At 36.9% G+C, this 16,294-nt stretch overlaps 1 protein-coding gene across 11 annotated transcripts in view; it reads right to left on the bottom strand.

Moving 5' to 3' along the window:
* DENND1A (DENN domain containing 1A) overlaps positions 1 to 16,294 on the bottom strand; it is a 533,368-nt gene that overhangs the window by 357,887 nt on the left and 159,187 nt on the right. For 8 of the 11 annotated variants that reach the window (XM_082467741.1, XM_082467739.1, XM_082467735.1 and 5 more), the window contains one exon: positions 9,832 to 9,881. The exons of the other annotated variants lie outside the window; for them this stretch is intronic. In XM_082467741.1, coding sequence (XP_082323867.1) covers positions 9,832 to 9,881 — 50 coding nt within the window. The remainder of the gene's footprint in view (positions 1 to 9,831; positions 9,882 to 16,294) is intronic. 11 annotated transcript variants of the gene reach the window in all.

Raw genomic sequence — 16,294 nt, 5'->3', positions numbered from 1 at the left:
TCTAATACACAAATTTATGCTAACATAATATTTTAGAATGTGACATTGAATTATTCAAAGGAACTCATTAACTAGTATTGTATCTTACACAGAACATATTTTACAAAATATACTCAAATTGATAAAATATTCAAATTGATGCTCTCACCTATAATCTGCTATAAATTGTCAGTAGAAATGAAAAATCATGGTTCACCAGGCCTTTTCCAAAGGCAGACTGATTGAGTTTTTTGATAGGATGTGAATTAAATTTTCAAATATGGATAGCCTTTTTTTTAAAAAACTCCCTTATACAGGCCACATAAGAAAATTAAAGAGACTTTCAAGGTATTCCAGGACAAAAGGTCAATGGACCCTACTGGTCATACTAAAGGAAACAATTCCAGCCCTGGAGGAGTGGTTAGAGAGTACAAGAAAATAATTCAGAAAGAAAAGAATGTTCCAACTCTCCTTTTTAACTAGGAAGGTGAACAAAAACAAGGTAGCAATTTAAAAGCAATGTGGTAATAAAACAGGTGTAAGTAAGTAATGCTATCCCTCCACCTTACACAAGCCAGGAGAAGGAACACATTTCTATAAAAGTTATAGAGCTGTCAAGGGGACACCAAACTACCTTCTTATGGCTGTTATGTTTTATCTATAAAGCTTGGATACTGTGTTACTATGGTGATTTAATACTATGTTTTAAAGGGGGATTATATGATTAATTTTAACAAGGTTGAGAACTAAAGATGTGTGAGAAACAGGATTCTAGCTCACATAATTAAAGTGATTGGGGAAAAAAGTGGGCCTCATTGGGGGAGGGGGAAAACCTGTATTATTGAAATATTTAAACCAACAGGTCAGGATGATTCTAAGTTACAAATAAGGTCATGCTTTTATGAAATACTATTATGTGATCATATAAAATATGACTGTTCATTATTTTAACTCAGGGTTTGATTTCACTTCTAGACTGTTTAAAAAGAAGCATCCTAGAAGGAAAGGGTATTGATAGGACTAGATGAAAAGAAAACACCCAGGATTTCCAGGAAAAGGACACAGAAGGAACACAACTTGGTTTGTGATTTGAATGTCATTAATTTCTCTATTATCTTTTCACTACCTTTAAAAAGGCTGAAAATTCTTTCAGCTACATTGTAGGCTCAAAGAAAGATTCATTACTCATTTACTTCGTTCAAATCACAATTCAATCACTTGCTAACTGGGCCTTAATTTAGCAAGTTACTTAACCTCTAAGTAGCTCAGTTTCTTCTCCTGGAAACTACCACCCAACCCAAAGCATATTTGAGGAATAAGTGAGATAAGCATTTGGTATAAAGGCTAGACCATAGTAGGAACAATTAATAAAAGAGATACAAGCTGCTACCATCTGAATGAAAACTAAAATTCATATTAAAATCATCCATTTGCTTAGAATCTTCCTGACTGACTCAGCTTTGTAATACTTGTAAGTGGAGAAGGGAAGGCTGCCTTTCTTTCCTCTCTATCGCATCTTTTCAGCAAGGCGGAGTCCTCTGGGTGACCAAGTGAGTTACTCATTCTTGCATTAAAGTGAAAAAGATTCTTTTTGGGGTGCCACAACTTAGAAGGGGACACATCATTCTCAGTTGATTCACCTTTTAAATTCCTAGTAGGGTGAAGTACAAGTCATTAAGAGCCCCAGACCATTAAACTCTAAAATATTTTTTCCTTGGACACTCAAATTAACAGTCAAATTGAGTTCAGATTAACTCAAAGGAGTCTGAATCTTCAAGGAATTTGTCATTCCCTCTCTACTATTTCTCCATAAAAATGACTTTGGGGAAAGGGTTGGTTTCCTTAAATGCTGCAGTTTTTGTGATTACCTCCAGGATCAGAATCCATGCATTTTTTACAGGAATCAGAGATTTCATGATGATTAAAGGTAGCGGGAATCTTAGAAACCATCTCATCCAATTCTCTTGTTTCATAGATGGGGAAACTGAGGCTCAGGATGTTTTGTTGTGGTGGTGGTTTGGGTTTGCTTTTTTCAAAGTAACCAGGACCAAAATAAAAACCCAAGCCCAATTCTGGTTCAAAGTCCTTTCCATTCTGCCATGCTGCACCAAACACAATGAAAACCCTCCCAAGAAGTTGTCAACTCGGTTTAAGGAAATCAGGTATGTGAGGAATTCAAATAGTTGTCTCATCAAACAGACTAGCGACACTTCCCACTAAGCAAGAGAAACCAAATTTGAGTATTTCCAGAATTAAGCCAGGAGACCAGGACCAAAATCACCCTCAGCTGTGCTTCCCATGCCTAGGTGAATACGGAAAACAGAGGAGAAAAGTAATGACCATTCCAACCACAGACTTTAAAATTCATGCTGCCTCTTAAATGCCTGTCAGCCACTCAAGACCCCTCCTACAGCATTTTGCCTAATATTCAAGTTATTTATAGGTTCAGTGTATAAATGGCATGAAGCAAGTGGGTGGATAGTTTGATTCCAATCTTCCAGTGAGAAATCAGATTTTCTATATCAGCCTCACTTTTAAGTTTAGTTACCCATCTTACAAACTGAGCAACTATATTGGGCACCATAACATCCATCCTGCTGTGGAGCTTCCGGTCTAGTTGGAGAAGCATAATAAACTCAAAGCATACAGATTGTGTTAGTGTTATATGAAACGAAAGAAAGAACAAAGACAGAAGAAAATGGAAGAGAAGGAAAAGCCCTACTGAGACAATGTGGTCAGAGACAGCTTCTCAAAAATGATGACAATACTGACCTAAAGGATGGGATGGAGCAGCCACTCCACAAGCAGGGCACTGGGTGTTTCAGGCAGAGAAAGAGCTGCACAGAGATTCTTCAGCTGGAAAGAGCTGGGCATGTTCAAGATACTAAAAGGTCACCAGTACAGTTAAGGCCCCAGAGACATGGAGGAAGTGGCTTAAGAAGGTGCTAGATTGGGCTTCCCTGGTGGCGCAGTGGTTGAGAATCTGCCTGCTAATGCAGGGGACACGGGTTCGAGCCCTGGTCTAGGAAGATCCCACATGCCGCGGAGCAACCAGGACTGAGCCTGCGTGCCTGGAGCCTGTGCTCCGCAACAAGAGAGGCCGCGATAGTGAGAGGCCCGCGCACCGCGATGAAGAGTGGCCCCCGCTTGCCACAACTAGAGAAAGCCCTCACACATAAACGAAGACCCAACACAGCCAAAAATAAATATAAAAAAAAAAATTAAAAAAAATTGCAAATACTCATGTTCTTATAAACATTTGATATGATTTCATTGTTTAAAAAAAAAAAAAAAGAAGGTGCTAGATAAAGCAAGCACCAGATCGTGCAGAGAGCCCCATAGACCATGGTAAAGAATTAGGATTGGCTGATTGATTGATTAATAAGGGCAATGGAAAGGTATTGAATGATTTTAATCAAGAGAATAACAGTCTAGTCTACAGTTCTAAAATTTTTATCTGACTCTTACGTGCAGAACAGTTTGGAAGAAGGCAAAAGTAGAAATAGAGGAAACAGTCAGGAGGCTAGAGCAATAGTCCAGGTGAGATTGGATGGTGGCTTAACTCTTGTAGTGAGAGTGAAAATGGATCAGGTGGATAGATCCAAGTTAGAGCCAGCAGATGGACTGAGATGGAGTAAAAAGGCAGCATATTACCATTTAATGGTAGGAAAGTCTAACGTGTTTGGGAAGAGTTCCAAGAGTTTTATTTGGGACATGTTAAGTCTAAGAAACCTGTAAATAGAAATGTCCAGTACATAGCTGAACATACTATGTAGGAAATCAGGGCAAAAGTTTGGGTTGGAGCTATAAATTTGGAAATCATCTATACAAAGATGGTATTTAACACCATGGTAAAGGATAACATCACTTAGGAAGAGAATTGAGAGAAACAGAAGAGGATCCAGGACTAAGTTACAGAAATACCAATTTAGAGGATGGGTAGAGAAGAGACCATCAAAGAAGAAAAGAAGAACCACCAGGCAGAACAAGCAGGAGGGAGTGGTCGACCAAATCCACAGGCATCAAGATAAGAGAAAAAAATGTCGATTGAATTGAGCAACATGGAGGTTTTAGACAGTCTTGATAAGAAAAGCTCTAGTAGAATGAAGCTGAAGAGGGCTGAGCAATAAATTAAAATGTGTAGGTAACTCTTCCAAGAAGTGGAGAATTAGGCAGTAATTGAATGGGAATGAAGAGTCAAAGATGGGTATTATTTTTAGGATGGAGGAATACCAGAGCTTGTTTTTAAGCTGTTGGGAATGATTCAATAGAGGCAGAGATCTTATGATGCAGGAGAAAGAAGATGAAACAGTAAGGTGTGGACTTTGGATTAGAATCCCAGATATGCCACTCACTATGGATGTGAGCACAGGCAAGTTACTGCACCTCTCTGAGCCTCATCTCTAAAATGGGAATAATACTTACCTTGCAAAGTGGTTTTGAGGATTAGAAATAATGTATACAAAGTAACTGGCATCTAATAGGTACACAATGAAAATAATTACTATTGTTATGAAATTATAAAATTTGAGAAATGGAATAGAAATATTTTGCTGTTCTGTTTATTACAGCTTCCTAGCAATTACCTGTTGGGCCATCTACTGCAAGGCATCCATAAGAGCTGCTTCTCCTTTCCTTCACTGTATATGAGACATCAGGCAGGAATCAAGTTTCATCAAACTACCACATCTCCCAACCTTTAGTTACATGAGCCTCAAAGTTTCTTTCCATAAACACAACTTTCATCTGCCTAAGACTCGAGTTTTTCACATTCCCTACTCAAAGATCCAAGTGGCAAAAATGGCATTGACCCAAAATGCCTGGGGACCAAGAGTAGGTCACACACTCTGCTCAAGAAACTCACTGGATAATTCTAAGAACAGAGATCCCTCCACTCCCTTATCTACATGAGCCTGACAATGCAAAAATGAATCATAACTGGAGAATGAAAAAGTATCAAAACAAAACAAAGAATCAAAACTAGAAGGAACAGCAGAGATCTAGTTCAATTCCCTCATTTCATCCATGAAGAAACTAAGGTACTCATGGGAGAGGCCACTTGCCTCACAGCACAGAGCAAGTCAACGGCAGAACCAAAACTGTAACCTAGGTCTCCTGGTTGATACCCTCGATGCTTTGTCCACTAAAGCCCAATTGCTTCATGGTTCTCAAATGTTACAGAAAATGACCATGGGGCACAGCTTAACCAAGAGCTTACGCTAAACCAAGGGACTAAACCAACGGTAGATAACAAGGGATGCAAGTGGCCAAATGGATTCAGTTTTGAAAAGCACAGCAGGATGAATGTATAGAAGTGGAAGCGAGAGGAGAGGTCTGGGCAGACACATACTGATGCACTAATCATGCGCCTTAGTTTCATTTTCTTTCAATTATCTGAATAAAAATGGGTTTCATTGTCTTCAGTTATCTGAATTTTCTACTTTTTTACAATAACTACATATTGCCTTTGAAATAAATGTTAAGAGTTTGCTTGGTGACTTTCTTTGTGGTGTGATGGATCTAACAACGGCAGTATGATATAGAACAAGTATGATGGAACTGGAAGTCAGACAAACGTGGGTTCCCACAGCAGCTCCGCCACTTACCAATGGTGGGACCTTGGGCACATTAGCGAACCTATCTGAGCCTCTGTTTCCTCATATGTGGCATTATGATAATGACAACCTTGCAAATGTGTAAGATTTTAATGCAGGAAAAGAACACAACACAACGCGTGGCACATAACAGATACATAATAAAATGGTAAATAGCATTTGAACCACATTTGCATCTGTGATTACATCCTAAATCATTAAACTACGCCTCTGCCCTTGAAAAGATGTCATTTCACTTCATGCTCATGTCACTTGTGTGTACTAGTATAATTAATAGGACAACTGAATCGTAGCTGGTTTTCTGGGTTCTGAAAGAAGATAAGCACAAACATGGAGAAGAATAGCTTTTCCATTATCCAGTGAGTCTCTTGAGTGCTTTGACTAACTGAAGCAGGTTGCCAGCTATCAAGAGCAAGTAAGTAGCACCACAATATGAAATGGTATTCAAATCTTTTTTATTTTTTTGGAGAGACTGCTTTCATCAATAATAAAAACTTTTTGAGAGCGATACAGGGATCTCAGCGCTGTCATTTCACTGCTCCTTTCCACCAAGTGCTTCAAGTACAGGGTAGGGTAGAAATACCTCTTGCTTGGGAATAAGATGATCCGTCCCCCCACCCCCAGCTCTGTAATTACATAGCTGTGACATAAGGAAGTCATTTCGCCTCTATGGATCTTACTTTCCCTTCTGTAAAATGGGATGCTTAAGCCAGATGAATTTCAGCTTTAAAATCCTGTGGTCTTATTCCCACACATTTTCAAGGCCTCCTGTAGTCAGAGCCCAAGCTCTTAGGCACACATTACCCTCTCAGCAGGGGGTTCCATCTGCTCTGGCCAAATGATCTCTAGATCTCTAGGCTCATTCGCGGTTTCTCCTCTACCTTGCTCTTCAGTGCATGTGGGGTGTTGGGCTCTCCCTTCCACTTACCCCCTTCTTGCTGTCCTTGCAGTCTCAACACAAGCCTCAACCACTATATGATGTTTTCTCTGACCATCTCAGTCTTTCCCAACCTCATTATCCTTTTGGATAGATATTGTTTACTGTGTCTTTACAATACATTCTGGACTAGACTGAGAAACGCATGGACAGCAGAGCTCCAAGTCTGATACAATTTCCATACCACCCAACATAATGCTACACATTCTGAACCTTCCTTTGCTCTTTTGTAAAAGAGATACCACTGCCACCTATCTCCTAGAGTTGCTGGGAAGAATAAATGAGGTATTACTGTAAAAATGTCCAGCATGTTGACTAGAATCAATTAAGAACTGAAATACTAATTTCCTTCTTTACCTCCCTCTATTTGGTGACTAGTCTTCCCACAAGGTGGTCTACTGAGAAATGTACTCATTTGGGAGATGGATGTCTAGACTGTGCTAGCAGCCTAAGCGGACCTTGGGCAAGTCACAATTTCTCTACAGCTTAGATTTCTTCCAATGACGATAACAGCACTTGTTCTCATCTTTTATGACAGGAGAATAAAATGAGATAACACATGAGAAAGCACTTTCTTTTGAAGAGCTACCAGCATTATTATTTTTCATAAGTCCTAGTTTCAGAAAGAAAAACCTTAAAACAACAGAAGAGACAGCAAGATGTCAATGTTAATGGCTGATTTGATGACGACTGTGAAAATCCCACTCTTGATATAGACTAGAAATGTCAGAAAGTTGTATTTACTGTTCCTTGAGGTAGAAAAGCACAGATACTGAAAAGATTAGGTAGCTTTCTTTTTTGAACGTAATCACCCGGGGCATTACTCATCTCCCATGCCGACATATTTTCTAAGTCAAACAACATCATAAATACCTCTGGGGGGCTTTGTGGGCCTCGGAATCTGGGCATATCTATTTGACAGTGCTAACTGCGAGCTAATAATAAACAGTGACATTAGAACCTTTGTATTTTTTGTAAACAAACTTAATTATTATTATCTCTTCTGCAGTGGAGTATGCCACAGTTAGAAGTGGGGCAACAGAAGAGAAAAAATATAGTCCCCCAACTAAAGTGATTTTTTTGTATCAATAAAAGTTATCAATGCCTACAGGGTGCATAATACAATACAATGTAAGAAAGAACCACTGTATACAGTAAAGATTAAAATATATCCATAAAGAGACATTTCTGTCCCAAATTGTTTTGTGAAAAAAAAATGAGGAACACGATTAGGGGAAGGTAATTTGGAGAGAAGCATTTTAGAAGAAAGATGTTTTTCTAACAAAATAAAGACATCAGCCGTTACTGGTGACAAAACAGACTTTAGCACTATAACTTAAGGACTCTGTTTTTCTTCCATTTCAGAATGTAATCACCCAGACAGGTAGGTAAGTAAAGATGTGTGTGTGGCATGAGATAGGGAGGGTGTGTGTGTGTGTGTGTGTGTGTGTGTGTGTGTGTGTGTGTGTGTGTGTGTGTGTGTGTGTGTTGGGAGGGATTTAATCTCATTGCTTATTTCTTCTAATACTAGTTTATAAAGTCAATTAAGGAATACCTATCCAAAACAGATCACCACTCTTATCAAGGAGTCATGTAAAAATATATTCTTATCTTTCTTTGTTAAATACCTAGCCACATTTTAAAAACATTTCACCTTTATTAATTTGTATAAATATGCCCTTGCCATAATTTGTAATACATTTTATAAGCAACTGGAGGAGATTTCATGCATCACTAATTCATACATATAAATGTGAAGTTTGCATTAAACGTCTCTAAACAAAACCCTACTTCCTTGCTATTTTTAGAAGGAATAGGATAAAGAAGAGACAAGAAGACTCTCATTACAAAGGCTGACCCTCTTAAAATTAAGGCTATTCTGTTTTGAGCATCAACCTGCTACTAAAACAGCCCTGGTACCAGGATTTTAAAAGGCCCGAGTCTGGAAATACTACAATGGTTGATTGGCTTTAAAAAATAACATGTTAGAACCACAGAAAACAGTGATTATAAGTGGCTGGCAACATTCCAAAGCTGCTTTTTAGTACTCCTTTGCTTTTTAGTATTCTTTTAAACTCCTTTGGCTACCAGTTCTCATCTCACACCATTTTTAGGTTTATGCCAAATAAACCAGGACACTGCTACTACAAAGTGTAGAAAAGATCCAAACAGTATACTACCCACATGCACTCTAAATCACTAAACTCTTTCAGGCCTGCCTCGTCTGGGTATACTAAAATATATGATAGAACCTTCCTGAAGATGGGCACATTGCATAGCTTTCTTGGAACAGATTATGGCACTTATTATTTATAATGATATTTTCTAAAACCTCTGTCGCTAAAAGTGGAACTTAACATTTATACAGTCTAATAGTTCAATTTTCCATGAAGACAACATTACGAATAGGTAGCAATGAAGTGAAAAAATAAATGATTGCAAAAACAATGCTTAAACTGTAATGAAAAATACAATAGACCTTCCTTGAAAATAAGATTAAGATGACTGTTTTGTCATTTTATTAGCATTATTAGTAAATTATAGTTTTATAAGTTAAAAAAGCTCTTCTAAAATTGTTTTAAAAAATAAGCTATTTAAAAATAAGCTATTGGCTTATTTAAAAATAAAAAAACAAAAAAAGACCCTCAGACTAATTATCTTCAAGTTCTGATATTCATATCACTTCAAGAAACAGTTAATCATAATGCAAGTACTAAGGAAATGTATAGATGATTTTTATTTTTCAGTCTAGAAATCTACTGAAAATGCTTATTTCCCCAGAGATACCATTCTTAGACACCTAAACAAAATGCAAGACAGTATTTGGCAATGTGCTTTTTAAATAGCTGAACACCTTTAAACAAGTTGGGCCTATGCTGATTTAAATTTTAAGTTGAAGTCTAAGAAAAACAAAGTCTATATAATACTCATAAGGCCATGGAGTTATGTAATACTACTTGCTTAAGTCAAATATATTCCTATTTCAATAAAAAATTAAATAGCACTGGATTAAATACCAACCATTCTTAATCATGGTTTGAGTCTGATAACCAAAATAAAAAATTTAATGTCATGCAAAATATATCTCACAAACTAATCAATGCAAAGCTGTAGGCTTTAAACTTTTTGATAGTGTCAATAAAATCCCCAGGAAAGGAGAATACTGCAACTCTCCTTGGAACATAGGTGTTTTAAATCATGGTTAAACAGACAGAATGTTAAGAATGGTATGGTTTTTATTTTCCATAGCAGGTTTATTGACACTTTTTTTTCTAGTAAAGTTTGAAAATCTGACACTACCTGTCCACATAGAAGGGGAAACAAAACTTGGTCAAGGTCTGTAGAACTTCCTGTGGAGAGAAAGAGAGATAATTTATACATCTAATGGGACCAATAAATCTAACATTAACCATGGCACACAACCTAGCAACTTTACCCTAAAGAAAGAGGAGACAGATGAAGAAATATGGGCTTTATCAATTACATGGGAGGAGTACCAGGCAGTCAATCATGAGAAATAATAAACATGATCAAACTTCATTAAAAATGAAAAATTAATCAAGAATCACACATGGGCAAGCAGCAGGAGCCATGCAGGAAAGCTCTGAAGGGAGGGAGGCGGGTGGGTTGCTGAGTGTTAACACCCCTCCAGGGACCATCTCCAGCCTGACCATATGGATCAGAGTGAATAACACCGAGCCACATGGGTTTGGCCTGGCAGGGCCGCTGTTGCTGGCACCGCTTTTGCCTGTTACCTAGGAACAGAGGGGGCCAGGATTAGACAACGCTTCCCAACATCAATAGGCCAAATCACAAGCAAAATAGAAAACCAACTGGAAGATAATTGTCCCCGAACACTGTCAACTACATTTTTTTAGAGTTTAAAACTTTATTTACTTACTTTATAAAGAAGTTGCCATTTCTGGCATGAATTTATTTTGTAATCAAACTATAACAATTTTAAGTGTGCAGTATTTTTAGTCATTATCATTAAACGTCATTATCAAAATGGAACACACTTACCTGCTTGTAATTTATAAAAATCCAAAGCAAACTACCAGTTTAAATGTCTCTTTACAAATATGTAGGTACATAAAACCAAGCACATTACTCAGGGGAAGTATACAAAAAGGGCACAAAAAAAAAACCCAGAGTGACATTTCAAAGACTTATTCATAAAAGAGAAACTTCTAACATTAAGAATACTATATGAGACATAACATACAGTGGTGTGTGACTTTTCCCAATAGATACATTTCACGTACACAGAATATATACAAACAGCAACACACAGACCCAAGTAATTAATCATTACTTCCTTCATAGAATTTTCTCTAACTTGACTTAATTTTAACTGCAGACTTGGACAGACCACAGTTGGTGCTTATCATAAGTTCATAGACCAATGTTATAAATTTTAAAAAAGTATTCCTTTCATGCATTTGATTTTCTTTTTAACTATTTAAAATCCAACTTCAAGACAAAATGAAGAACACATTTTTCAGTCATTGAGAAGCTGGTTCAAATTAAAACAAACCTGCCCATAGCAAATCCTAATCCAAGTGATAAATTAAAGATCAGTTTACAAATGTAGCACTTTTCTAACCAATAATAATGAATTATCAATGCTAACTGAATTGATGCTTCTCGCTTCATTTATTTTTAAAACCAGTTCTATCACTCAAGAAATAAACCACATCAATCTAATAACCCACTCAATGAAGCAGAAAGCACATTGACTTTCTCTGCCAGAGCATGTTCTGCTTACATAATTCAATTGAGCATATCCTATTTTTTTAATATCATTTTGGGCTGGATGTATATCACAGCACTGTTAAGGCATGTCATGATACAGTAAAGGAATAGAAAAGTGAAAAATGAAAAAGGGTGGGTACGAATACTTCAGCATATCCTGAGGCATTATTGATACATTAGTTAATTTCATAATGTGGCATATTCATTAAGACCATACACATACTGTTTTAAAACTCATAGTAAAATAAATTGCAATAGGTAATGGGGAATCAGAAGAACAATAGCAATTTTTCAATGCATAATGTTATTATCAGGCAAATATTGGCATAGAGATCATACAACACATTCATTTTAATGTCTGCAGTTTTAATTATAAAATATATTATAACCCCCATAAACAAAACTCTTAGGATTTACACACAAAAAGAAATTCCTTACAAATTCCTTTCACATCAAGTTTCAAATACCACAAAGCATTGCTTGACTTTAGTTTATGTACCAAGCATTCTTTAAAACTCAGTCCCCAGTGCTCACTCATTGCGAACACCAGCTACAAAGACATTTATCCTTTACCCTTCAAAAGTTACAGATGCAGACGTACTCCTCTACTCTATGCTGGAGTTGAGCTGACAAAAGCCCTCAAGATTTTTGAAAGAAAGGACCCCCATGGCTACAGCAGAGTCAGAGAAATCTAATATGCCCAACTTATTACTCACTACAATACAGAAACTACTTACCACTTTCTAATGTCAAGAGTAATAAGGAACCATGAACTTGTCTGTCAGATAATATTAGAACAAATATCAAAATACCCAATGTAGGCTGAGTATAACCCACCTCCCAAGAGCTTTCCTTTTTACCCAAGAAAGCAGTGATAAGTCTAATTAAGCAATGGGGCAGGGGGAGGGGAGGAGGGAAGGGAACATAGGCAAATGTAGGCACATGTTTGTGCATTACAATATGTTTCTTCATGTTTGTGATATTACAAGAGTTTGATATTCCAATTTAAGTCAAACAGCACGGTAGTGTGCTGTCAGAGGAGAAAACAAAAATGAGCATTGCTCTGTGTTAGGCAAATTCACACATTATCTCAATCAGAACTGAAAAATCAAACTTCTCAGTTTGGGAAGGGGAGGACAGGAACAGGGAGGGGAAAACAAGTAATGTTTCCTGTAAATAAAAACTGCTGAAATAAACCAATTTTTCTTAATACTGATGTTTTCCCTATATATAAACAGGTAACTAACTACCTTATCCTCTCTTTCCAAAGAAAAACACAATTACTTCAATATGAAAAGTACCACTCTCTGAGAGAGGGGACTTTAAAACCCTGATTTAAACATATTTTGAGCATCATGCTTATAGCAGAGTGTCCCACAGTCTTTCAATATTAACTTTACTGGGAAAACAGTCACTAGCCAGTTACCAACCCATTTTTCTCTCTTGAACCTGTGTCTTTGGCTAGGGAACTTTCTTTGTAGAAAGTAATTCTCCTGTTTTCTTCTCTCTCTCTCTCTCTCTCTCTCCTCTCTCTCTCTTTCTCCCTCCCCCCCTCCCTCGCCTACACAAGCTCTTTCAGACAACCAGCCTCAGTACAACCTCAACGGCCACGTAAATCATAAATCGGATCTTGGAGATGCAATACAGCTGATGAAATGTAAATGACCTCGTTGCTAAGGCAGGGGGTGGGGAAGATTGCGCCAGCTCTCCAGATCAATTCCCAAGTTTATATTTTCACAAATCTTTTTATGTACAGTTTGATTTTTTAACATTTTAATGAGCAAAAAGTGCATCTATAGTAGCCAGTCACCACAGTTAAAGTGCAGGGCATGAACTAGATCCCAGGAGGGAACCAGTCCACCATGTCACCACTGGCTTTAGGACATTTGCCACCTGGTTCCATGTCCCCAGGTTCCAACTCTTTTCATAATCAAAACACTGCTGACATTATAAACCCCAGACGGGTTTTCTAAAATCCCTCCCAATCAATATATCCAACACATAACTTATTGGAGACAACACTGAGCTCATTGATTAAGGTGAGTTCAGTAGCAAAGTTTTCAAAATAAATGAGACAAGAATACAGCATTCAACCCCTTTGTGTCACCAGACAATTTATGAAATAGGCAATTTCCAAAAGGGCTTTTCTTCCCAACACAATATACAATACTTCATGTGGGAATAAGTAAGAGCAGAAGGGGCAGGGGGGGAGCGTGGAGGGCAGGCAGTTGCACTAACCTTTCAGTTATGGGTATATTAAGCAGCAGATCGCACAATGCAGTAGAAAAGCAACAACATCTACAAAGCTCTGCCCACAAGGAGATACCAAATCTCAGAGTGTGAACCAAAATATGAAATCAACAACCCTAACACTGGATTCATTTGCAAGTGAAAATCAGAAATGAATTCAAGATTCATCTCAGTCTTCTTTGGATTCATTTCACCCAATTTGAATTCTCATGCAGTCAGAAGGCCCATCAAGGGAACTTATTCCAATCTGGACAAAGTCGATTATGTTCTGATGAAACCGAGCTATTCCCTTAAAAACCTGGTAAAATTTTACATTTATAATATTATCCATAATAGAATCCTATCTGGAGGCAAAACTTCGAAGACTAAATTTGATGTAGTTAACAAGGATTATTAATAATGAGAGGCTAAACCAATTCCCCCTGAATTTGGAGTGCGGGGTGGGAAGGTGTATGAGATCCTGCAACAGCCATCAGTTCAGATGTCAAATACTTTGTTTTCATTACTTCATTGAACCCCATAAACAAAAATTAGTTGTATTTGGCAGATGAAAACAAATGACAGTCAAACACAGACATACGCACCCCACAAATAAATGCCATCTGAAAGACAAAAGTGCAGGCTGATTATAAGGTCCACTGGCGTTATAGAATGTTGGGAGATGAGGCACGTTCTCGGTAGTTCAAAAGGAAAAAGAAAATGTGTGCAGGAAAACATTTAAATAGAGCAAAGAGACTGCTTGAATAAATTAATGTATTTTAAAATATGTAAAGCAACAATCACCCTCTTTGGAGATTGCTGGTATAGCGGTCGATAATTCACCTTTGTCCAAAAAGGAGTGGAGGAAGAAGCAGGAAGACAGTAGGAGAGCACTTCCTGAGTCTCTCATATCTAATTTATTTGTTCATTTCAGAATGTAGATGTGTGATGAAAAGATCAGTGGAGCCCAAATTCCTAAAATACTCTATTTCTATGTTTAAAAAAATTTTTTAATAGCATGAGGTAAATGCTGACCCTCTAAGTCCTGCAAGTGAGATCAGTGCAACTGACTTGAAAGAAAAGGCTTTGATTGATGATCTCAAAACTCAAGCTGAAAGTTAAAAACAGAACACACACAAAATCTAAACATACAAAAAAAGCTAACAAAATTTCTACCTTAAGCCATTTCAAGTTAAAACCAGGGACTCCAAGTGAAAGCTAACAGAGGTTTTAATGCTTATGATTAAGAAGAGTAAAACAGAATGGTAAGAAGTTCTTAGAAGCTTAATTAGCACCAAGTTCAACAATGTTGATCAGAAATTTCCTAAATACGAAAACAGGAAATACAATTTTTCTCCTTCCCTATAAATGTCAAATTAAACCCAAGATCCATACTATAGTTACAACCAAACTTTTATTTTTTTCCAGTGAGAAAAGGCTTTGAATAAGGGATTTTACAGAAAGGCCTTTCAACACCGGAACATAAAAGCCGGGTCAAATTTCTAACAACGCTGCTCAAATGCTACAGAGTCTGCTTCTTTTCTTTGGTATACTTCAATATTTACTCTCAGTTCACTTTTTATAAACTTTAATTTTGAGTCATGCATATGTTATCATTATGCTAACTTGTGTAATATCTAATATGCATAGTCAATGTTGTAATTCAAAAATTAAATTACAATAAGATATAGAAATTCACCATTTTCTATACCATGTATCATGTAAACTTTATATCTAAGTTATCAAGGACACTAAGTATATAGGTGGAATGCTTACAACAGTAGAAGAGCCACCTCTAGAATTACTTTTAAGTGTAAATCTTCATGACCTTTGAAGTCTAAAGTAAAAATACTGAATTTTATAAAAAAATTTTTTTAATTTAACACAATCACTTTATCCTTTTGTATCCTTCCCTTTCTTCAAAAATTACTTAAAGTTGTCCCCAAATTACGATATTATATAACATCCTATATTCTCTGATTTCATTTTATTAACTTTAAACCTTACAGCAAAAGGTTTGAAAATGAGAGAGCTATATTTATAAGGTCAATGTTAAACACCAATAAACTTTGTGATACTGTTTCAAATACTTCCAAAATGAATAAATGATTTGGTTTGAATCTCTTGCAATTAGCATTCAGTGGTATCGGTAATATAATTCCTTGCACTTAATAGTATTACTCTACAATATTTTGCTTTGTTCATTTCCTTAGACATTTGAAATCCTATTATCTGAACATTTATATTATGAATTTATCTAAAAGAAAGAAAGGTTGGGGAAAATGCGGGGGCGGGGGGAGGAATGGTTGGTGGGGGACGCACAAGTCAGCACATACCAAAGGAATAGAGTCCCAACAGTGAAACTGCAAACATGATTTCACTGAAGAAGCAACTTGCCCTCAGGAAGATACTATTAAAAAAAAAAAAAAAAAAAAAAAAAGAGCACTAATAGAAATACTATTTTATAAGCATATTAAAACCTGTCAGCTTTTAAATATTTTAAATGCACACAAAAATGTGCACAGATGGGCAACTTTTTTACTTACATTTGTCTAGAAAAAATCTTTCATTATCAAGCTCAAAGTCCTTGAATTTTTTAAACTTAATTGTGCTTCTATTTCTTAGAATTCACACCCCAAGGCCAAAGCTTTCCTGCCACCAGTCCTTCAAATCTGACTTGGACATTACACGGGAGGAGGCTCCAAGCCTCCCTGAGGTCTCACTCCTTTTACAACACGCGAAAAAGCAGTCGATAATGGGCCCATGCTGAATTCACTGC

Source organism: Balaenoptera physalus (assembly GCF_965194825.1).
Source record: "Balaenoptera physalus genome assembly, chromosome: 7".
NCBI lineage: Eukaryota > Metazoa > Chordata > Mammalia > Artiodactyla > Balaenopteridae > Balaenoptera > Balaenoptera physalus.
This window is presented reverse-complemented; position numbering and strand designations above follow the sequence as displayed.